At 32.6% G+C, this 16,997-nt stretch overlaps 2 protein-coding genes across 2 annotated transcripts; both read right to left on the bottom strand.

Annotated features, from left to right (window-relative positions):
• Window positions 1-3,439: 3,439 nt before the first annotated feature.
• LOC111382217 (senescence-associated carboxylesterase 101) lies at window positions 3,440-7,434 on the bottom strand. Its single transcript, XM_023006122.1, has 5 exons — window positions 7,350-7,434; window positions 7,091-7,158; window positions 6,666-7,020; window positions 4,795-5,364; window positions 3,440-4,414 (listed from the first exon to the last, which is right to left on the bottom strand). The coding sequence occupies exons 2-5, from the start codon at window positions 7,105-7,107 to the stop codon at window positions 3,623-3,625; spliced, it is 1,734 nt and encodes a 577-aa protein (XP_022861890.1). The 5' UTR covers window positions 7,108-7,158; window positions 7,350-7,434; the 3' UTR covers window positions 3,440-3,622.
• A 1,191-nt stretch (window positions 7,435-8,625) lies between these two features.
• LOC111382218 lies at window positions 8,626-15,819 on the bottom strand. Its single transcript, XM_023006123.1, has 4 exons — window positions 15,420-15,819; window positions 10,645-10,698; window positions 9,586-9,645; window positions 8,626-8,936 (listed from the first exon to the last, which is right to left on the bottom strand). The coding sequence occupies exons 1-4, from the start codon at window positions 15,735-15,737 to the stop codon at window positions 8,811-8,813; spliced, it is 558 nt and encodes a 185-aa protein (XP_022861891.1). The 5' UTR covers window positions 15,738-15,819; the 3' UTR covers window positions 8,626-8,810.
• Between the last annotated feature and the right edge of the window lie 1,178 nt (window positions 15,820-16,997).

Genomic DNA, 16,997 nt, shown 5'->3' with positions numbered 1-16,997 from the left:
GATTTTGACTATATTACTTACACCCCTTGAATAACACGAAATAGAATATGGGTTTCTTTCAATTCTACTTCTAGTCCCTTCTGCGCTTCCCAGTTGCCAAAACGATGCCTCTCTCTTTTTCACCAAGTGAATCACTGAATCTAATGAAAAGTCCAAGCATTCGTCCATGAAAAATGTATATTTATCTTCAGCCTTTAATGGGTTTCCCTATTTTTAGGTTTAATCGGAATTTTAGTTTTATTTTTTATGTAAAGTTTTGTACATTGAAAAAACGTTCCATTGTAGTTGAAGAATTGTCATGTGTAACTATGTGATTTTTTGTTGAATTTGCAAACAAAGGAGAAGTATATTTTCAGATCAATAATTTTGGTAAACTTTGATCATTTCTAGTGATAAATTTTTTTGGTAAGCATAAAGTAAACTTTGAGGCTTGTATGTGCGGAAAGAATTGGTCGCAAACTAAGAAGGAACCTATAGTGTTGCGCCAATATTTAGATGAAGTGGAGGCATTGGATGATTCAATGAAAGTTGTGGTAGGTGATTTATATTTTTTATTACTATATTTTTTAAGATTCTTTTATCTATCTAGTATTTAGTACTATGATGGTGTAATGAATGCATTTGTTTGACTATTCAGACCTTAAATCATGTGTGACAACAATTGATGTTTGAGTATATGCAAGAAACTGAGTTTGTAACAACATACAATCGTAAGTTTGTGTGATTGTTATGTTTAGATATTATAAACAATTACTTTATTATTGTGGTTGATTATTCTCTCTGTCTAATTAATAACTTTTTTCTTGTAGATACGATGATCATGACTTGTTGGACATCATTAATGTTTTTGGCCTTATATTTAGCTTAGTAGCATTTTATTGTAACATTATCGTAACGTCATTAGCCTAAAAATGACGAGCAAAAAACGATGTTTTAGTTTATTGTGATTTCACTTTGATTTAATTGATATTTAAATTTATAGTAAATATATTTAGGCTATGTTTGAGCTACATTTTTTCAAAAAATATATTTTTAAACAGTGATTTAACATCATTTTAACTACACATTTTTCAATAAAATAATATTACATGCAAATCCAAAACTTTTCTTTATTTTTAACCATATATTTTTCATTAATACACTATTTAAAAATGCATTCTTAGGAATATAATGTGGCTCAAACATGGGCTTAATTTATTTTAGATTTATTGCTAGTAAAATATAAATATATATTGAATTAAATGAATTAATGGCATAAAAGTAGACAGGCAAAAAAATATACGGCAAAACCGGAGGTTTAAAACTGGACCAAATCGTTAGGTTTAGGTTTGAATTTTTTTAAACCATTTAAAATGGTTTGGTTTAGGTTTGAATTTTTCTGAAACCAGTTTAAACGGTTTGGTTTGAAAATCTGTAAAATCGGACCACTTATACCCCTAGGAATGTACCCGCATCTAAGGCCGGTTTTGAGATTTGGGTGAATATGGTGAATGAATTCAAAAGGGTGCACTTTTGACCCGCCCCGAAATTCCTATATTAATGGGATTGATGCAATTCACGATCACAACTTTTCACCAAAAAAGGAAAGGAAAAAAAGAATTGAGTTTAGAAGAATAATTAAATAAAAAGACATTACATTTCCCAAAAAAAAATGAAAAGTAAAAGGGTGTTTGTTGTAATTTAGTTGTGGGTTGACGTTGCATTATTTTGAAATTACAAAGAAAGTGAGGTGTTACTAGTGAAGTAAATGAGATAAAATGACATGAGACGGCAAAAGTTGGACAGGTTTTGCTTGCGTAGAGCTATACACCCTCATAGCCACTTCACAATGAGGGAGTCCACAATTATTTTATTCATGTGGACCCCTCACATGTATATCATGGTGTACAAGGAGTTTTTTCCAAGTTGGACAGCAAGTCTCAATTTCATTTGTACTACATTATGTAACACTTTATATACCATAACTCTCTTTTTGCACTACAAAAGTTCAATTACTTTTTTTCATTTTTATCCAATTTTATTTTACTTTCTCATTCACCTGTTGCTCCAAAATTAACATTGAGCTCTTGTTTCATAAGGATTATAATTTAGATTTTAATTTAAGTTAATTTCAATAATTAATTTTAACCATTTGTTTTATGAAATCCACAACTTTTCATCAAATTTTATCAAAATCTATTAAAAATCTGATTTTAATTCTCACCTATCAAAGGCTGAGTTGATTCTTTTCACTTATTTACATTTTTTTTTTCATTTTCATTTTTTTACACAATTTTATATTTTTATTAATTATATTCATATATTCTTCTAGAATCTTCCTTGCCAAACAATAAATAAACCAGACAAAATGCATATCAATAAATTTATGTATGCATTCTAGACAATTTTTAAGTCGCAAAATCATGCCAAGAAAGTTGTTGATTTTTAGCTATAAAATAATATAGAAATTTTAATTGATTGTTTTTAGTTTTTCTTGGTTGAAAAAATTATCAATTAAAAATTTTATTTTTTTACATTGTTGGAAGAGTCAAATGAAGTATTTTCTCCATTTATATATATGTCAATAGTTTGGTAAAATGATTTTTACTGATTTGATGTTAGAGTTGAGGAAAAGAAGTAAAAACTAAAAATTTCACACACTAAAAATCAAAACATTTAATGAAAAATAAATGATACCCTAAATTAAATAATAATTATTATAGTCCCAACTTGGGATAATGCTCTTAACTAATAACTAGATGAATTTATAAAATAATATATTAAACGTAGATCCTTACATACTCAATTGCTACATAGACTAATATGCAACTAAATTAACATGACATTTCTAAGAGGCCTTGTAAAATATATATTTATTTTTTATTTACTTAAGTATAGTTTTGTTTGATTAAACATTACAAATATGATAATGTAGAACTTTGAAGACACTAGTTACGAACACGTGAGTTTGCACGTGATTTGTAACGATGCTCTTGAAGATAAGTCTTAACAATTAATAAGCAATTAAGTGACTTCGCATGATCATTACAAGAACAGTAAAACATGAATATTTAATTCATCTGATATAAATCGAAGTTACAATACTGGGCCATCTCCAATGCTCTACCAAAATTCGAGGTAAGTTTTAAATCATTTACACCAAATGTTATACCAAATTAAAAATCATCTCCTATTATTACACCAAATGAATAGGGCTTAATCATTTTCTTCATTTTATTTATTTAAAAAATTATTTCTTCATTAATTTTACAACTACATAAATTATTAAATAAATAATTACTTTACATTAACGAAAATATTACATTCACTAACTATTATTTTTTACATTATTAAAATTTGTCATAAATACATATAATAATAATAACAACAACAACAACAACAACAACAACAACAACAACAATAATAATAATTTATTGTATTAAAAAACATATAAAATAAATGACAAATATCCGTAATCGATTTGTTTGGCAAATGAAAGCAAATAGTAAAATTGACTTTGCACCATTTGGTACCAGAATGGTGCAAAGTTTAGCGCTACATTGGAGATATTTTGATCCAAAATTTGGTACATTTTAGTATTTTGGTGTCTCATTTGGAGATGCCCGTAGCTAACATTGGCTATCTAAGCATAATTACGATAATCCTCCTCCATGAAATCAAGCAATGGGGAACCAACTGATTGTCTTGCAAATATAGAGTACATCTCCCACCATTTCATAAAGCTACTTTGTGGCAAGAAGATCTCCCGAGAGACTGCATAGTTCTTTATCATATCCATCACAAAAGCCTCAAATCTAATCAGTTTTTCCTTTGACGATCTTTGATCTTCTGGACTGCTTTGGCCATCTTTCAGTATGTCACACAAGATAATAGCTTCCTCCACATGTGCCCAAAAGCACGAATCCTCAGTAAGACTACAAGCTCTATTCCTCTCAATCGCATTCCCCAACATGTCCTCGTTTAACCATTGCTCCAAAAGTATATAATGTTCGGGTCTTCCTCGAGTTATATAGTCCCTGTGGCCTTTCTTGTAGTAATCGGCTATGTCAAGTGGTTCGACCATTCTTCTATAATTAGTTCCTCCATATAGCCAACGAATACGAAATGATGCTCCTTCTTTCTGTGGCATTTTCTTTGCTTCAGCTACCATTCTTTTCCAATATTGCGTGAGAATTCTATGACGCTTGACGATTTCTTCTCTGCTTTTGATTTTATCTCTGCTTCCTGATTGTCCAAACTTGTAACTGTCATAGTACCCGCCCTCTTCTTCTGCTACCTTCTTATACCATTCAAGATATGCCATGTCGACTTTCCTATCATTTAGCTTCTTGTTGGGATCAAACACATTCTTCTTGCGTATGAAGGACTTCTTTGCCCTCTCAGCAGTATGAGTTGTAAGAGAGCCACCGTCCCCCTTTGTTTGCAATTACATGAAAAAGCTAGATCAGGGAAATAATGATAGATAATAGTCACGTACATATACAAAGTTCTAGAAATCTTTGATCTAGGTTATGTTATTTGTAATAGCTTGTGTCCATTAACTTCACATAAAAATCCTTTATGCCATGTTTGGCAAGGAAATATGGATCGTATTGGACAAATATTAAAGAAGCAAAAAAGTCCAAAACTTAAAATTTTGTACGTTATATTATCCAGTGCAGCCTAATACTACATATCAAACATGCAATTGGCTTAGCAGTCCATATTGTGTTATGAGGGCAAACTTGTTTCTCATGCTCCTAGGCAATAAAAAATGCAGTAAAATGATTAATCGATTAATTTAGGCTGATTTACCTGTGTTTCAACTCCAATTGTCGTTAGCTCCATGGTGATTCCTGCTAGTAAGGGATCCATAATTGAGACATCCAGTTGTGAAATCCCCTTGTAGATTGATCTATGCTTGAGGTTTTCTAAAATCTCCCTATAATCTGTAAAACGAAGGCTGTTTTGTGAATTTTGGTTTCCAACAAATTTTGATCCCATTGCCTTTAATAATTCCAAAGTCGATTCAGGTTCCTCAAAACAAGCACATCCTGATTCTGTACACAAGAGAAATGTACCAAAGGGCTTGTACAGATGAGTTTGGGAAGTAAAACCATCAGCAACACCATTACAGGGTGCAATAAAAAGCTGTGGAAACAAGTCTTGATTTGAGACCACATGCAAAAAACTCGAATTCCATGATGGGCGTTCTGATATGGCTTGCTGGAAACTTTTGTCACCAAGAAGGGGTGACCCGAAAGTGATGCAAAGAGGGCGTTTGGCATATGGTGACATGCTATCAAGCAGCCATAAGGTGAAGAGAGATGCGATCGATCCCCCCAGAGCATGTCCAGTGATTATTAGCGGATTGGAATTGCCATACTGCATTGAAGAACATAAACAAGAATAAATGTAAGCATTTGCCTCGTCCCAATATGAAGGAACTCCAATTTAATCCTGACAAGAACTAGTTTATACATAAAACAATATCCAAAATCGAATCAAGCCCCCGCATCATAATGCTTATCTATATCTTTACCCACAATGGACGTTCAGGCCGTGTGGAGCCACTTGCAGTGGGGGCCCCTCATGCTCCCCAGCTCCAAGCTTAGCTCAATATCAATCAATTAAAACAAGCTCGAACTCCTCCGTTGATGCACCTTAAGCTGCATTCTCTTCCTATTCCTTATGTTGTGTAAGAGTCAAGACCAGTGGACATTTCTAAATAGTAAATAGCCCACGTTCAAACTACAAACTAGTGCATGTTATGGTATACAAATGAAATTGTCAATACTTGAAATAACTCTTTCTAGACTTCCTCCCTTCGAACACTGCAATCACTTTGATCTGCAACCCAAATCTTTTCTCAATATACGCTTCCGACTTCATTCCCTGACTCGAGGGTTGGAGGACCAACGACAGGATGCAACCAGCATTACTCCTAAGACTCGGCGGCGTTGCAGATTAATGAGATAGCAGCATTCGAGAAAAGTAAACCTAAACAAGAACTTTTTGGAGTTGTACTTGGGTACAAAACGACCACCTTCATGCACACTATAGACTGTAAACTGGAAATCAACAACACAAATAGGACGTGGTAGGAAGTACACGAAATGACTAGACAATTCCGGCATCCAATACTCTAAAAGAATAATGCTAGATGTACAGTTTGGTTGACAACTTCTTTGACATCCCCTACGCAGCCCTACTACGGTGTACAGCCCCCTCACATTGGGGGGGCTGCCAATTAAAAAAATGGGCGTGGGCCCCCTCTACAGTGAGGGGGCTGTAAGTGTACATACAAGTAGGTTAATTGTCCCCTAGGGGGAAGAAATTTGAACGGAGACGTGATGGTTATGGTCAAAATCAACAGTATAGATTTAGCCACGTGGAAGAGTGTAATCCATGAAATACATGTAGCATGGTTGACCATAAAATTGATCTCAACCAACAAGACAAAAGAGAAATGATTGTGGATTCAACTTCAGTCACTACTTTTCTACTCAAACTGCACATCAATGGCAGAGCCCTCGTTTACACACTGGTCTATAAACCATTAATAATCCTTAAAAGTGTAATTGATAATAATGTATAACATTTAACACATTTTATAGAAGCCATTCATAAAAAAAGCCTCAAAATCAACAAACTGAATTGACAGAAAAACATTTCTTGCGCCTTACCTGGGCTTTCAGAAGAGTTAACTCATTTAACATTGACGAAAACACAGTTACTGCTTCTTTATGAACAGAAAACGATCGGTTGACATTTGTTCCAACAAAGTCAAAGAAATCAAAAACCCCTTTCAGTTCTCCCGATGAAACCAAATCCCTATTCACAGTATCTTGGTTCGAAGATGCAAAAGCAATTATAGTACCATTTGGACGATTTTCGTACACTTTATACGAAACAGAAGGCGAAGTTAAATCATTGATATGAATATGATTCTGTTTATGAATCTCCGAAATTTCCTTCCAAGAACGCTGGAGAAGATCTGAGGTTACTATAAGATTTGCGAGTTCTAGTCCACTGCTGAAACTGGAAAAATGCAGAAAATTTTGTTATGAATAATAATTGAAGATTGTTAAATTGAAAGAATTTTACTCACAAGCAAAGCTGGTTCATCTTGATCTTGATTCCTCTTTAGAATTGCAAGTGAGAACATATGTTAATTTAGGCCCTGTTTGGCACCCATTTTTATCAAAATGCATTTTTCTCTCTCTTCTTTTCAACCACACATTCTTTATTAAAATAATATTACACGTAAATCAAAAACTTTTTCTTATTTTTTAACCACACATTTCCCATCAATTTACTATTCAAAAATTCATTTTCACATAAAAATTCCTACCAAACACCCTCTTTTATTGTCAACTCAAAGTCAAGCTGCAGACTTCGCGGAATCATCTACCAAAAAAATGCTTTCTTTTGGAACACTATTTTTAAAAGAAATGAAGTTCAGAGCTGTCACTGTCATGTGCCAAGATTTACAAATATTATAAAATTATTGAAGTCATACAAAGCCGGTTACATAAGATTTAAATCAATTTTTTAATAAATTTTAATAAAAATTAATAAAATATATAATTGAGCAATTTTAAATTCCAAAAATAATTTAACTCCAACTTGAATTAAAATTTTAATTTTAATTTCCACTAAATATGGGCTAAGTTTATAATTATATTCCCCTCTTCGAGATTCGATGAATAGAACTAGGTTAAAATAACCGTTTTATCGTTCTAATTATTTTTCGTTTATTAATTTTTAAAGAATTTTTTGTGCTCTCATCACATACTTAAGTTTCAGTAACATAAAAATACTAATGACAGATTTAAAACGTTCAAATGAGACTCTCTTGCTCTAATCAAGCTCCTATTTGGTAACAAATTTCATTCCAAAAATTGATTTTTTAACAGTTATTTTATTATGTCAGTCGTTATTTTTTATTTCTTCACTCACAGGTAGAACTCACTTTTCTCTCCAGGGACCAAAAAATCAATTTTCATAATCATTATCTAACAGTTCCTAAGAGTGACCATTTTCTAACAACAAGGGGGGGAGGGAAAAAAATTAAAATTGTATTCTACTTCACTCGTTAGTATTTCAAATAAATGTTCAGCTCATAAATTGAACTCATAATTATATTAAGCATTAAGTAAAGCACCCCAAAGTCACATGAAAATTTATACTTAGCATAGTGATTCTATAGAATTCAATTCAAAACATGATTCAATCCAATACACATTTGTACTTATATTACCATTCATATAATGCTATTTCACAATTAAGACAAATTGCTTAACCTAAATAGTAAAATAGCTAACTACGATTTCTCCAAACAAGCTGACAACCCTCATTATCGACCGTAGTCAATATTTATTCTTTTAAAAAAAAATAGATTGTGTTATATTATGCTTTTCAACGCAAAATATTCATCGGATATTATCTCAAAGTGATCATGTCACTTAAATATTTACTCAAACAATTAACATTAATATTTTAAAATGAATTATATTTATTTATGCAACTAGATATCATTATATTCTAAAACAGATATTGCCCCCGTTTGATTCACATTCTTATAAGAATGAGAATGAAAAAATAGTTGTTACGAGACCTATACCATAGAGATGAAGTCAAATATGGTGACTTGAGTTTTTAAGTATAATTACACTATAAATTGAAAATGAAATTACATATACACACTAATTATGGAAAGATGGTCTCCATAATCGCTCCGTCTACTTTTTTCTTTTTTTAAATTCAAAATTTGATTAAAGAGTTAAATAGACACATTGTAAACCACAGATTGTCGAGCAGTCAAATATCTAACTGAAATCTTCTTCGTCTTGGAAGCTCAAATTCAATGTTTGTAACTTGAAGCCCGACCCTTGTATTATCTCAACCAAACTTGAAGCCACCCCTGTAGCTTGTACCGTTGTTTGCTTTGTTAACTACACAATATCGAAAGAGATCATCAAGTTACTATAGTGACATTGGTCATGAATCGAAAAAAATTTAGATAATGTTCTATTTTCTTAAATAATCTTCACACTCTAGTTCTTATTCCCCGCTGTTACTGTGCCTCTTTGATACCAGAAGCTTGAAACAGGAAAGCAAGAACAAATCACATTCATAATTCTCTAGAAGCATGCTTGGATAAGCTTTAATCTTTTTTTCTAAACATTTTTGCACAAGTTAATTTTTTTTCATACTTTAAAGTAATAATATTGCTCATTTCAGAAGAAACTCTTACCTTATTTATTTTAAGACTGACTTGTATACTTTTAAGTAAACTCTTTAAACTCAGCCAAACATGCTCCTTAGATGTTAACCAAATTACAACCATATTCTTCAAGTGTGAGAACGATGCATTTCAACTGAAGAAGCATCTAGACAAAATTACTATAGTTGGATTCACAAATGAATGACCTTTCATGTCAATTAGTACTTTCTTGGGTTTGAAATTGAAAACCTCATTTAAGAAAGTAAATGGGGAAAAAACATAAATATTTTCTCTGCATCAGTTTCCACATAATTTCTCCGCTTCTTAACGAGAAAATTGTTAATTTTATGTAACCGGAAACAAGTAGTAAAGCTCACCTTCACACTGGCAATGCCTTCAAGAACTCCTACTTCGAGATTTGTAACGCCTTCTATGTCCTACATACATGCCAATAGATACATCAGAAGGAATGACTATGCATGAACTCATAGACTCTCCTCTATAACTCGAAGATTGAGTAGTGCCTAATTTTGAAGAAATATATTAAAAGTAGCCATCAAATTTTAATATAATAGAATGTTCTCAGCCACAGGAATATAAGAATGGTAAAGTCACCCTGCCAGTGATCTTGGATTGAAGATCTACTCAGGTGACTCTGTTGAGCTTGGAGCATATTTAGTTAAGCTTAAAAGTTACTTAAAAGTTACTTCTTTTTTTTTTGCAAATCATGTTTGAGGCTTTTTACAAGCTGCATTTTCTTTTTTGAATTTTCAACATAAAATCTTACAGTTTTTGACTTGCTGTTGAATATGCATTAATTCTTCTTTGAAGCTTAGCCAAACATGTCATATAATTTAGAAGTGGTCACTTCCTTGTGTAGCTATTTCAAACTTACACGGACTAGAGGTGGTTTCCACTGCTTGGGAATTCTAATGATTTCAGTATCTACCAGCATTTGCAATTTGTAAGACTCATTCCAGTTCCTTGGAAAGTTTTAGTTTCTAATATTTTCACAATAACCATGACATATTTATATTGACTCCTAGAATCAGATTTTCTAGAGCTGCCATGGCTATACAGGGTTTAAGTGGCATGAAGAAAGAGTTGGACATGAAACGATGGAAATAGCCTGCATACATTTACTTGAGAAACATAAGTCAAAATGCAAAAGGGAAATGAACTCGTGAAAAGAAAATACAACACGGAGCCCACTAGTAAAAAGTTCAATGCTACAGAAAATTTACGAGGTATGTTTCTGATCCAGGGATCATTGTGCATCCATATAGATCCCATAAGAAAAACAATAAACCTAAGAAAAATTGACAGTTCGACTTAACCTTGAAACCGGATGGTTTAGTTTCGAACATTTCAAATGTTACGAGAACAAATGTCACTGTACATCGCAAATTTAGAAAAGCTATGATATAAATGAATACCTCCAAAGCTTTGGTTACTGTGGGAATAGCAGCATCAGTCATTGATCCTTCTGCCTAGATATTTCAAAAAGGCATAAAATTAGAGTCAAGCAACTATTAATTAGCAGTTACTAGATAACAGGAATTATGCCACACTAATCATTAGTTATTGTTCCATGGTAGTGAAACAAATGATGAATTATGCAAGAAATTATCATAATGTTTCGTAACAAGTACCCTCCTCATTCATCCACATTCATTTTCTATCTAAGAACTAACACGTGCACAGTTTTCATAAATTTATAGGGCAAGACTCAACCTCAACTAGTCTAAAAACTTTTTAAAATGCTCAAACTTTAATTACTTACACGATACCTCCGTACTCCCTGAAGAAATCATCACCAACTTTTAAACGTCTAGAATTTGCTAGACTTGAGCATGCAGAAAATTCTGGAAACTCTAGTTGCTGGAATTTAAGTGCACCATCATAACTGGAATTATCTAGAGCTCGCTGATTTTATTTCTTCTTTCCACCGTCAATATAGGAACATTGTAGAAGAAAACAGTCACCGACATATTGGAAATGTGAGGAAGCTTCCATTGCCAATGTTATCCATAAATATAAGACGTCTGTATGTAATGTGTATGAGTGCATTAGTGAGTGGAGATATCGAGATTGAGGTGCTGGGGGTGGAGTTTTACTTAGGCCAATGGGCCTGCTTGAGTAATTAAATTAAGTAGTATTTTGGTGTCTATGCCCTTGTTTGGCAGAGAGAAAAAATTAGATATTTAGTAGAATTTGATAGAAGATGATAAAATGTGGGACCCATGAAATATGCGGTTAACATAAATTGTTGACTTTGACTTAGTTTAAAATCTGAATTTTAATCCATACCAAACGGGGGCTATGTCATCCAATTAAATTGTATAGTTTGCTTTTTCTTAGTAATAAAATAATTTTATTTGGGGTTCAAACTCAACAAATTAGGTATCAGATGAAGACGGTAGAGGATGGATTTTTGAGCTTCTACAGTTCGTGCACAAAGTGAAATCGTTAAGCTTCTACAAAACTTGCTTGATAACGAGGATGTTATTCAAATCACGATAGGCGACTTACAAGTGGTAGGTGGAGTAAAAAAGCTCAATAATCAAAATTACACAACAAGGCAAACTTGCATGTAGTCGTACCTCCAAGTGCAAGATTTATGGAATATAGTTGGCGGAAGTGACGTAAAACCATCGAAGAAGTTGGAGCTTTGAAGAAGTGGTAAATTAAAGTAGGTAAGGCTATGTTCATAAAAAAAAACAACAATCGAAGAGGTATTATTGGAACATATAAGGGACAAAAAATACACTAAGGAAGTATGAGACACTTTGGTTGCACTTCTCAAAGAAAATGACTTAGAGGTTGTAACTTCTGGAAAATGAGTTGTTGTCTATCGCTCAAGGGGAAATGACAATGAGTTACTATTTTAACAAAGTAAAGTCCCTTTGTTGGGGAACTTCTGAATTAAACGCTATGAGTAAAATTTCAAAAGTTAAATGAGGATAATAATTATATATGGATTTAGACCCGAATTTAGAAATTTCATTGCTGTAACACAAGGTTGTTCAGCAACCTTCACTAGTAAATCTCGAAACTTTACTGGTTGGCGAAGAAGCTTTGATCAAATAAATGTTAGAGGTCTCAATGAAGGAAGAAGAAATATAATATAGATATAAAAAAAAGAAGTCAATCCCGTAAACAAAATAATAAAGAATTTAAAGAAAATAAATGCGAAAAATGTTCTCAGACAAGGAAAGCCCAACAAATTTGCAACAAGAGAGGTTATTCCTCCAAGCATGACTGATCCTAAGAATTTTGAGACCCTTAAGTGTTTATTTATTATGAGGTCCTTATATATAATTTGTTTACAAGCGTAGCGACATTAAATATTTAATTAAATAGCATGCTTATATTTAAATGAAGAGTGCTATGAAGCTCGAACTCTTCAAAAATGAAGAAGTATCCGTGTCAACACGACATAACATGGATACTGACACGGGATATGAATTGGATCCTTGGTTTTGCACTCTAACATGGTAGCAAAAGGGAGAAGAAGGCAGAAGGTCGAGTCTTGCTTCAGGATTTCTACTTCTAGCGCTACAAAAAGAAGATAATGAGTTGGAGAAGGCGAGGGTTGGGCAATACGAGGTGATGACTACCCAAATTCATTAAATTGGACCGGACCAAATTTTGGAATGGGCTCTTTAAATCCAATGCATATAGTTAATAAATTGTAATTGTTTAATTGGAATAAATTGTATGGTTAGATCTATTTTATTTATTTATTTTTGTATTAAATTTCTTATTTCTTAAATTTTATCACTGTGAACTTTTTATTTTGCAATTAAAATAATTTTGTGCTATATCTTTTATTTGGTATTAAATTTAAATTTATTTCCATAATTATTTCTAAATAATATATAAGACATTGAAACTGATTTTTTCCTTTAATTTTTTTAAAAGAAATTATCTTTAGCTGTAAATTTAAATTGATTTCAAATTATAATCCAATTGTTTAAATTGATTTTATCGAAAGAATTGATAAACAAACTAAACTACGAGTCAACCAATATCAATCAATTTGAGTACAAGTAAAAAAAAAAAAAAAATTAAACTGATTTTATTCAAAACAATTGTATAATACTTATATTTGAGTTCCTTAACATAGTATATATTTTATTTCTTATTTTTATTGATGTCAACTTTTTCTATAATAATTAAAACATACAAATTCAGTACTATTAATTATAAGGAAAAACTTGTTTGGCTTGGATTTAACCCTAGCCAAACAGCATGAGTTCCATATCTTAATTTTTAAAATGAAAAAGGGTTCGATTACTAGATATGTACTTGTATGCAATACCCATACCTGCATTCGAGCATCATAGGAAGAGCATGTACAAATGGAATAATGGAAAGGATTTAAATATAAAAATAATTAGACTAAACTGATAAAAAAAAATTTGAGGCCTCCAACTAGGCCATTGCGGTTGGAGGCCCTAGGCCATTGCATTAGTGGCTTTGGCTTTGGTTCAGGGCTGACACTTTGTTCAAGGGATATCAACGAAACTAATGACTTGTGCTTTGTATGTGGAAAACGAGGTCATTGTACTAGATACTGCTAGTTTAAAATGGAGCCAGTAGAAGGTAATGTAACAACTTTCAACAAGCAAGAGAATTACAATAGTGAAGAAGAATGGGGTGTTGAGACATCCACAATAATAGTTGAGAAGGCTCGAGAGAAGAAATTCAGTTCAAGTCTAAAGGATGAATCAGCTTCGGTGGTGGTTCTCCCTGAACGAATGGATTATGAAAATGATTGAAATGATGACTAAGAGAGGACATCGCGTTTCATAAATAGTTTTCTTGGGCTCTCCGTAAAGGGACGAACTACTAGACTTAAAAGAAATACAAGTGATTGAAGAAGCATATTCTTGACATACACTGCAAAGGATGGAGCTATTAGATTCAATGACAAGTTGAAGGAGAAGATGTCATAGCAAATCAGAGAAGTAAAGCTCAAGAAAATGAAGGATGCTATGGAGTCAATCAATGAACAAGAGGATCCAAAGGTAACACAAATTTCAAAATAATTTAAAGATCTACAAGTTTCAAGTGATAGAGAAGAGTTTATAAGAGTGACACATAGTCTTGGACAAAATGAAGCGTACCATAAAACACTAAAGGAGGAACGCCATAGTCTAAAAGAAGAGATTGATGTAAGTATAAATTCACAATTACAAATAAGGAAATCGAGTAGATATGAGAAATCAAATACTAATTATGCTAACCTAGAAATAAAAGAGAAAAGTACGAAAGGCCAGATATATTTGAGGAAGCTGATGTATTGAATGAATGATCAGAGCACTTCAAGATTCGTCAAGTTTCCGACACACTTGGGAGAGACGAAAAAGAAAAGAGTCAAAATGAAAAGTCGGTGATGAAGGAAAGAATTAAAGAAATCATCACCAACTTATAAATGTCTAGAAATTGCTAACCAAAGCATGCAGAAAATTCTGGAAAGCCTAGTTACTTGCTGGAATTTAAGTGCACCACCATAATTGGAATTATCTAGAGCTTGCTGGTTTTATTTCTTCTTTTTACAGCCAATATAGGAACATTGTAGAAGAAAACACTTGCCGACATATTGGAATTGTGAGAAAGCTGCCACCGCTAATGTTATCTATAAATACAAGATGGCTCTAGGTAATGTGTACGAGTGCAACAGAGAGTGGAGATATTGGGATTAATTGAGGTGCTGTGAGTGGAGTTTTACTTAGGCCAAGGTGCTTGCTTGAGTAATCAAATTAAGTAGTTTTTGGTGTCTATGCCAGTCAATTAAATTGTTTTTAATTGATCATAAAATAATGTTCTTTGAGGTTTAAACTCAATACTCCCTTAGCACAAATTTAATAAATATGGACTCGCAAAAACTTATGCTCCCTTGAATCGCAAGCCCGTAATCATTTGAAGAGTTTCTCTTCAACACCTTTTTATCCCCTCCGTCCCATCCTCCGATTTATTTCTATTTTCACACATATTAAGAACAATTAATTATTATATCTTACATTTTTTTCTATTATACCCCACGTGGAATAATGATAGTTGATGTTCGTTGATAATAAGGCAATTTAAATAATGATATATCAGAAAATTAAAACATTAATTATGCTTTAGACTATAATTTGGGACAAATAGAAATGGAAAGCAAGGCTATGTATGTTTGGAAGGAGGGAGTATATAGAAATACCAGAAAGAACATAGTGAGGACATCAGAAGGGGAGACCGGAACAGAAACGGTCTGTTCAGTAGTGGCGTCAGCTGGTGGTGGAGATGCTTCAGCTTCTGAAACAAGGGTTTCTTCTTCCTCTGCAACAGACCTTATTTTTGTATGAAACCTCCGCTTAGTAGCAGGAGCAATGGCGCAAATTTTTATTTTACTTTGAAATCGAAAACATGGGAATTGCAATTGAATTGGGCTCAAATTAGAAGACGCTGAGGAAGTACAAGAAGAGAGAAGAATGTGGGAACTGGGTGTGGAATTTGAGGATGCAAAACATGAAGCCATTGCTGTACGTTATCAGCTATCTGTGAAGACGGAAGAGAGGGAAATTGATTTTAGCATTACTCTCTCTATATCCACAAAGGGATAATGTGTTGTGTTCCAATAGGTAAATTTCATCTACAGTCGTTGAACTCTCACCAAATCTCAGTTAGGTCACTAAACTTTAATTTAATTGCAAATGTGACATTAATTTGGTTTGAAACTTCACTACTCAGACACCTAAGTCTCTCAAATTCGTAAAAGTTGCTTAGTTAACGATTTATAATCAATAAGGCTGTCAATTTATCACTATTTCGCATTACATTAACGGCTCGTAATCAATAAGACGATTAGTTTATCCCTATTTCACATTAATATAACGACTCTTAATATATAAGATTGTCAACTTATCACTACTTCACATTATAAAAATATTAACAAAAAAAAGTGTTTAATCTTTTAATCAAAAAGACAATGATATAAATCATATTATACCGTTTTCATGCTAGGAGAATAAGTTATGTTATGATCCCAACTAAACTACTTTTATCACTTTGACAATGATATGACAATTGAAAATGATAGACGACTATAAATCATGTTATACCGTTTTCATACTAGGAGAATAAGTTATGTTACGGGCGCCAACTAAACAACTTTTATCACTTTGGCAATGATATGACAATTGAAAATGATAGACGATGGAATTCAATATAGAACTGAATTTGGAAATAAATTAAAATTTAGTGATTTGAATAAGATAAATTAAAGTTTAGTTATCAAATTGAAATTTCACTGATTGTAATTTCACTTAAAGTTCAGTGACCAGAAAAGAGATTTACCTCAGAATAGGAAATTCATGTGCACGGAAGGTCACAATTGATGCCCTACTTAGCCAAAGAAAATGTGGCCTCTTTTTTTATGTTTTCAAAAAATATTTTCATAGATTAGTTATATTTTTTTTGTGTAATAAATTTCCCTTGAATGATTGATTTATAAAAGGAGAACCCTATTTTTATTTTCTGGCAAATTGTTGATCATTTTATAGCTGAAAAAAGTAAACTCAACATAAGGAGGTCTACAGGTGAGTGAAAAAATAAAATTAAAAAAAGAAGAATGCCCTGTTTACAGGGCATTCTTTCACAGGGGCTTTATAGGCAACTCATTGTGTGGAGGGGTCCACCTGTATTTAAAAGAAAATTTATTGTGGAGTCCACCTTGTGTCTTTCCTGACAGGGGCTTGTGAACTAGGCCCCTGTAACTGTAGCATCACTCTTAAAAAAA

Source organism: Olea europaea, unplaced genomic scaffold (genome assembly GCF_002742605.1).
Source record: "Olea europaea var. sylvestris unplaced genomic scaffold, O_europaea_v1 scaffold2449, whole genome shotgun sequence".
Lineage (NCBI taxonomy): Eukaryota > Viridiplantae > Streptophyta > Magnoliopsida > Lamiales > Oleaceae > Olea > Olea europaea.
Note: the sequence above shows the minus strand (reverse complement) of the source record. Positions and strands in the feature narration are given on the sequence as shown.

Bases quoted from the DNA above. Each gene is read 5' to 3' on its own strand.
- LOC111382217 (XM_023006122.1), bottom strand. The intron at 5,365-6,665 runs GTAAGGCGCAAG...TCTTCAATGCAG, and splicing joins TAACTCTTCTGAAAGCCCAG to TATGGCAATTCCAATCCGCT. The intron at 4,415-4,794 runs GTAAATCAGCCT...TTGCAAACAAAG, and splicing joins CAATTGGAGTTGAAACACAG to GGGGACGGTGGCTCTCTTAC.
- LOC111382218 (XM_023006123.1), bottom strand. From the start codon at position 15,737: ATGGCTTCATGTTTTGCATCCTCAAATTCCACACCCAGTTCCCACATT. The intron at 10,699-15,419 runs GTATTTCTATAT...TGAAATATCTAG, and splicing joins TCCTCACTATGTTCTTTCTG to GCAGAAGGATCAATGACTGA. The intron at 9,646-10,644 runs GTATTCATTTAT...GCATGTATGTAG, and splicing joins CAGTAACCAAAGCTTTGGAG to GACATAGAAGGCGTTACAAA.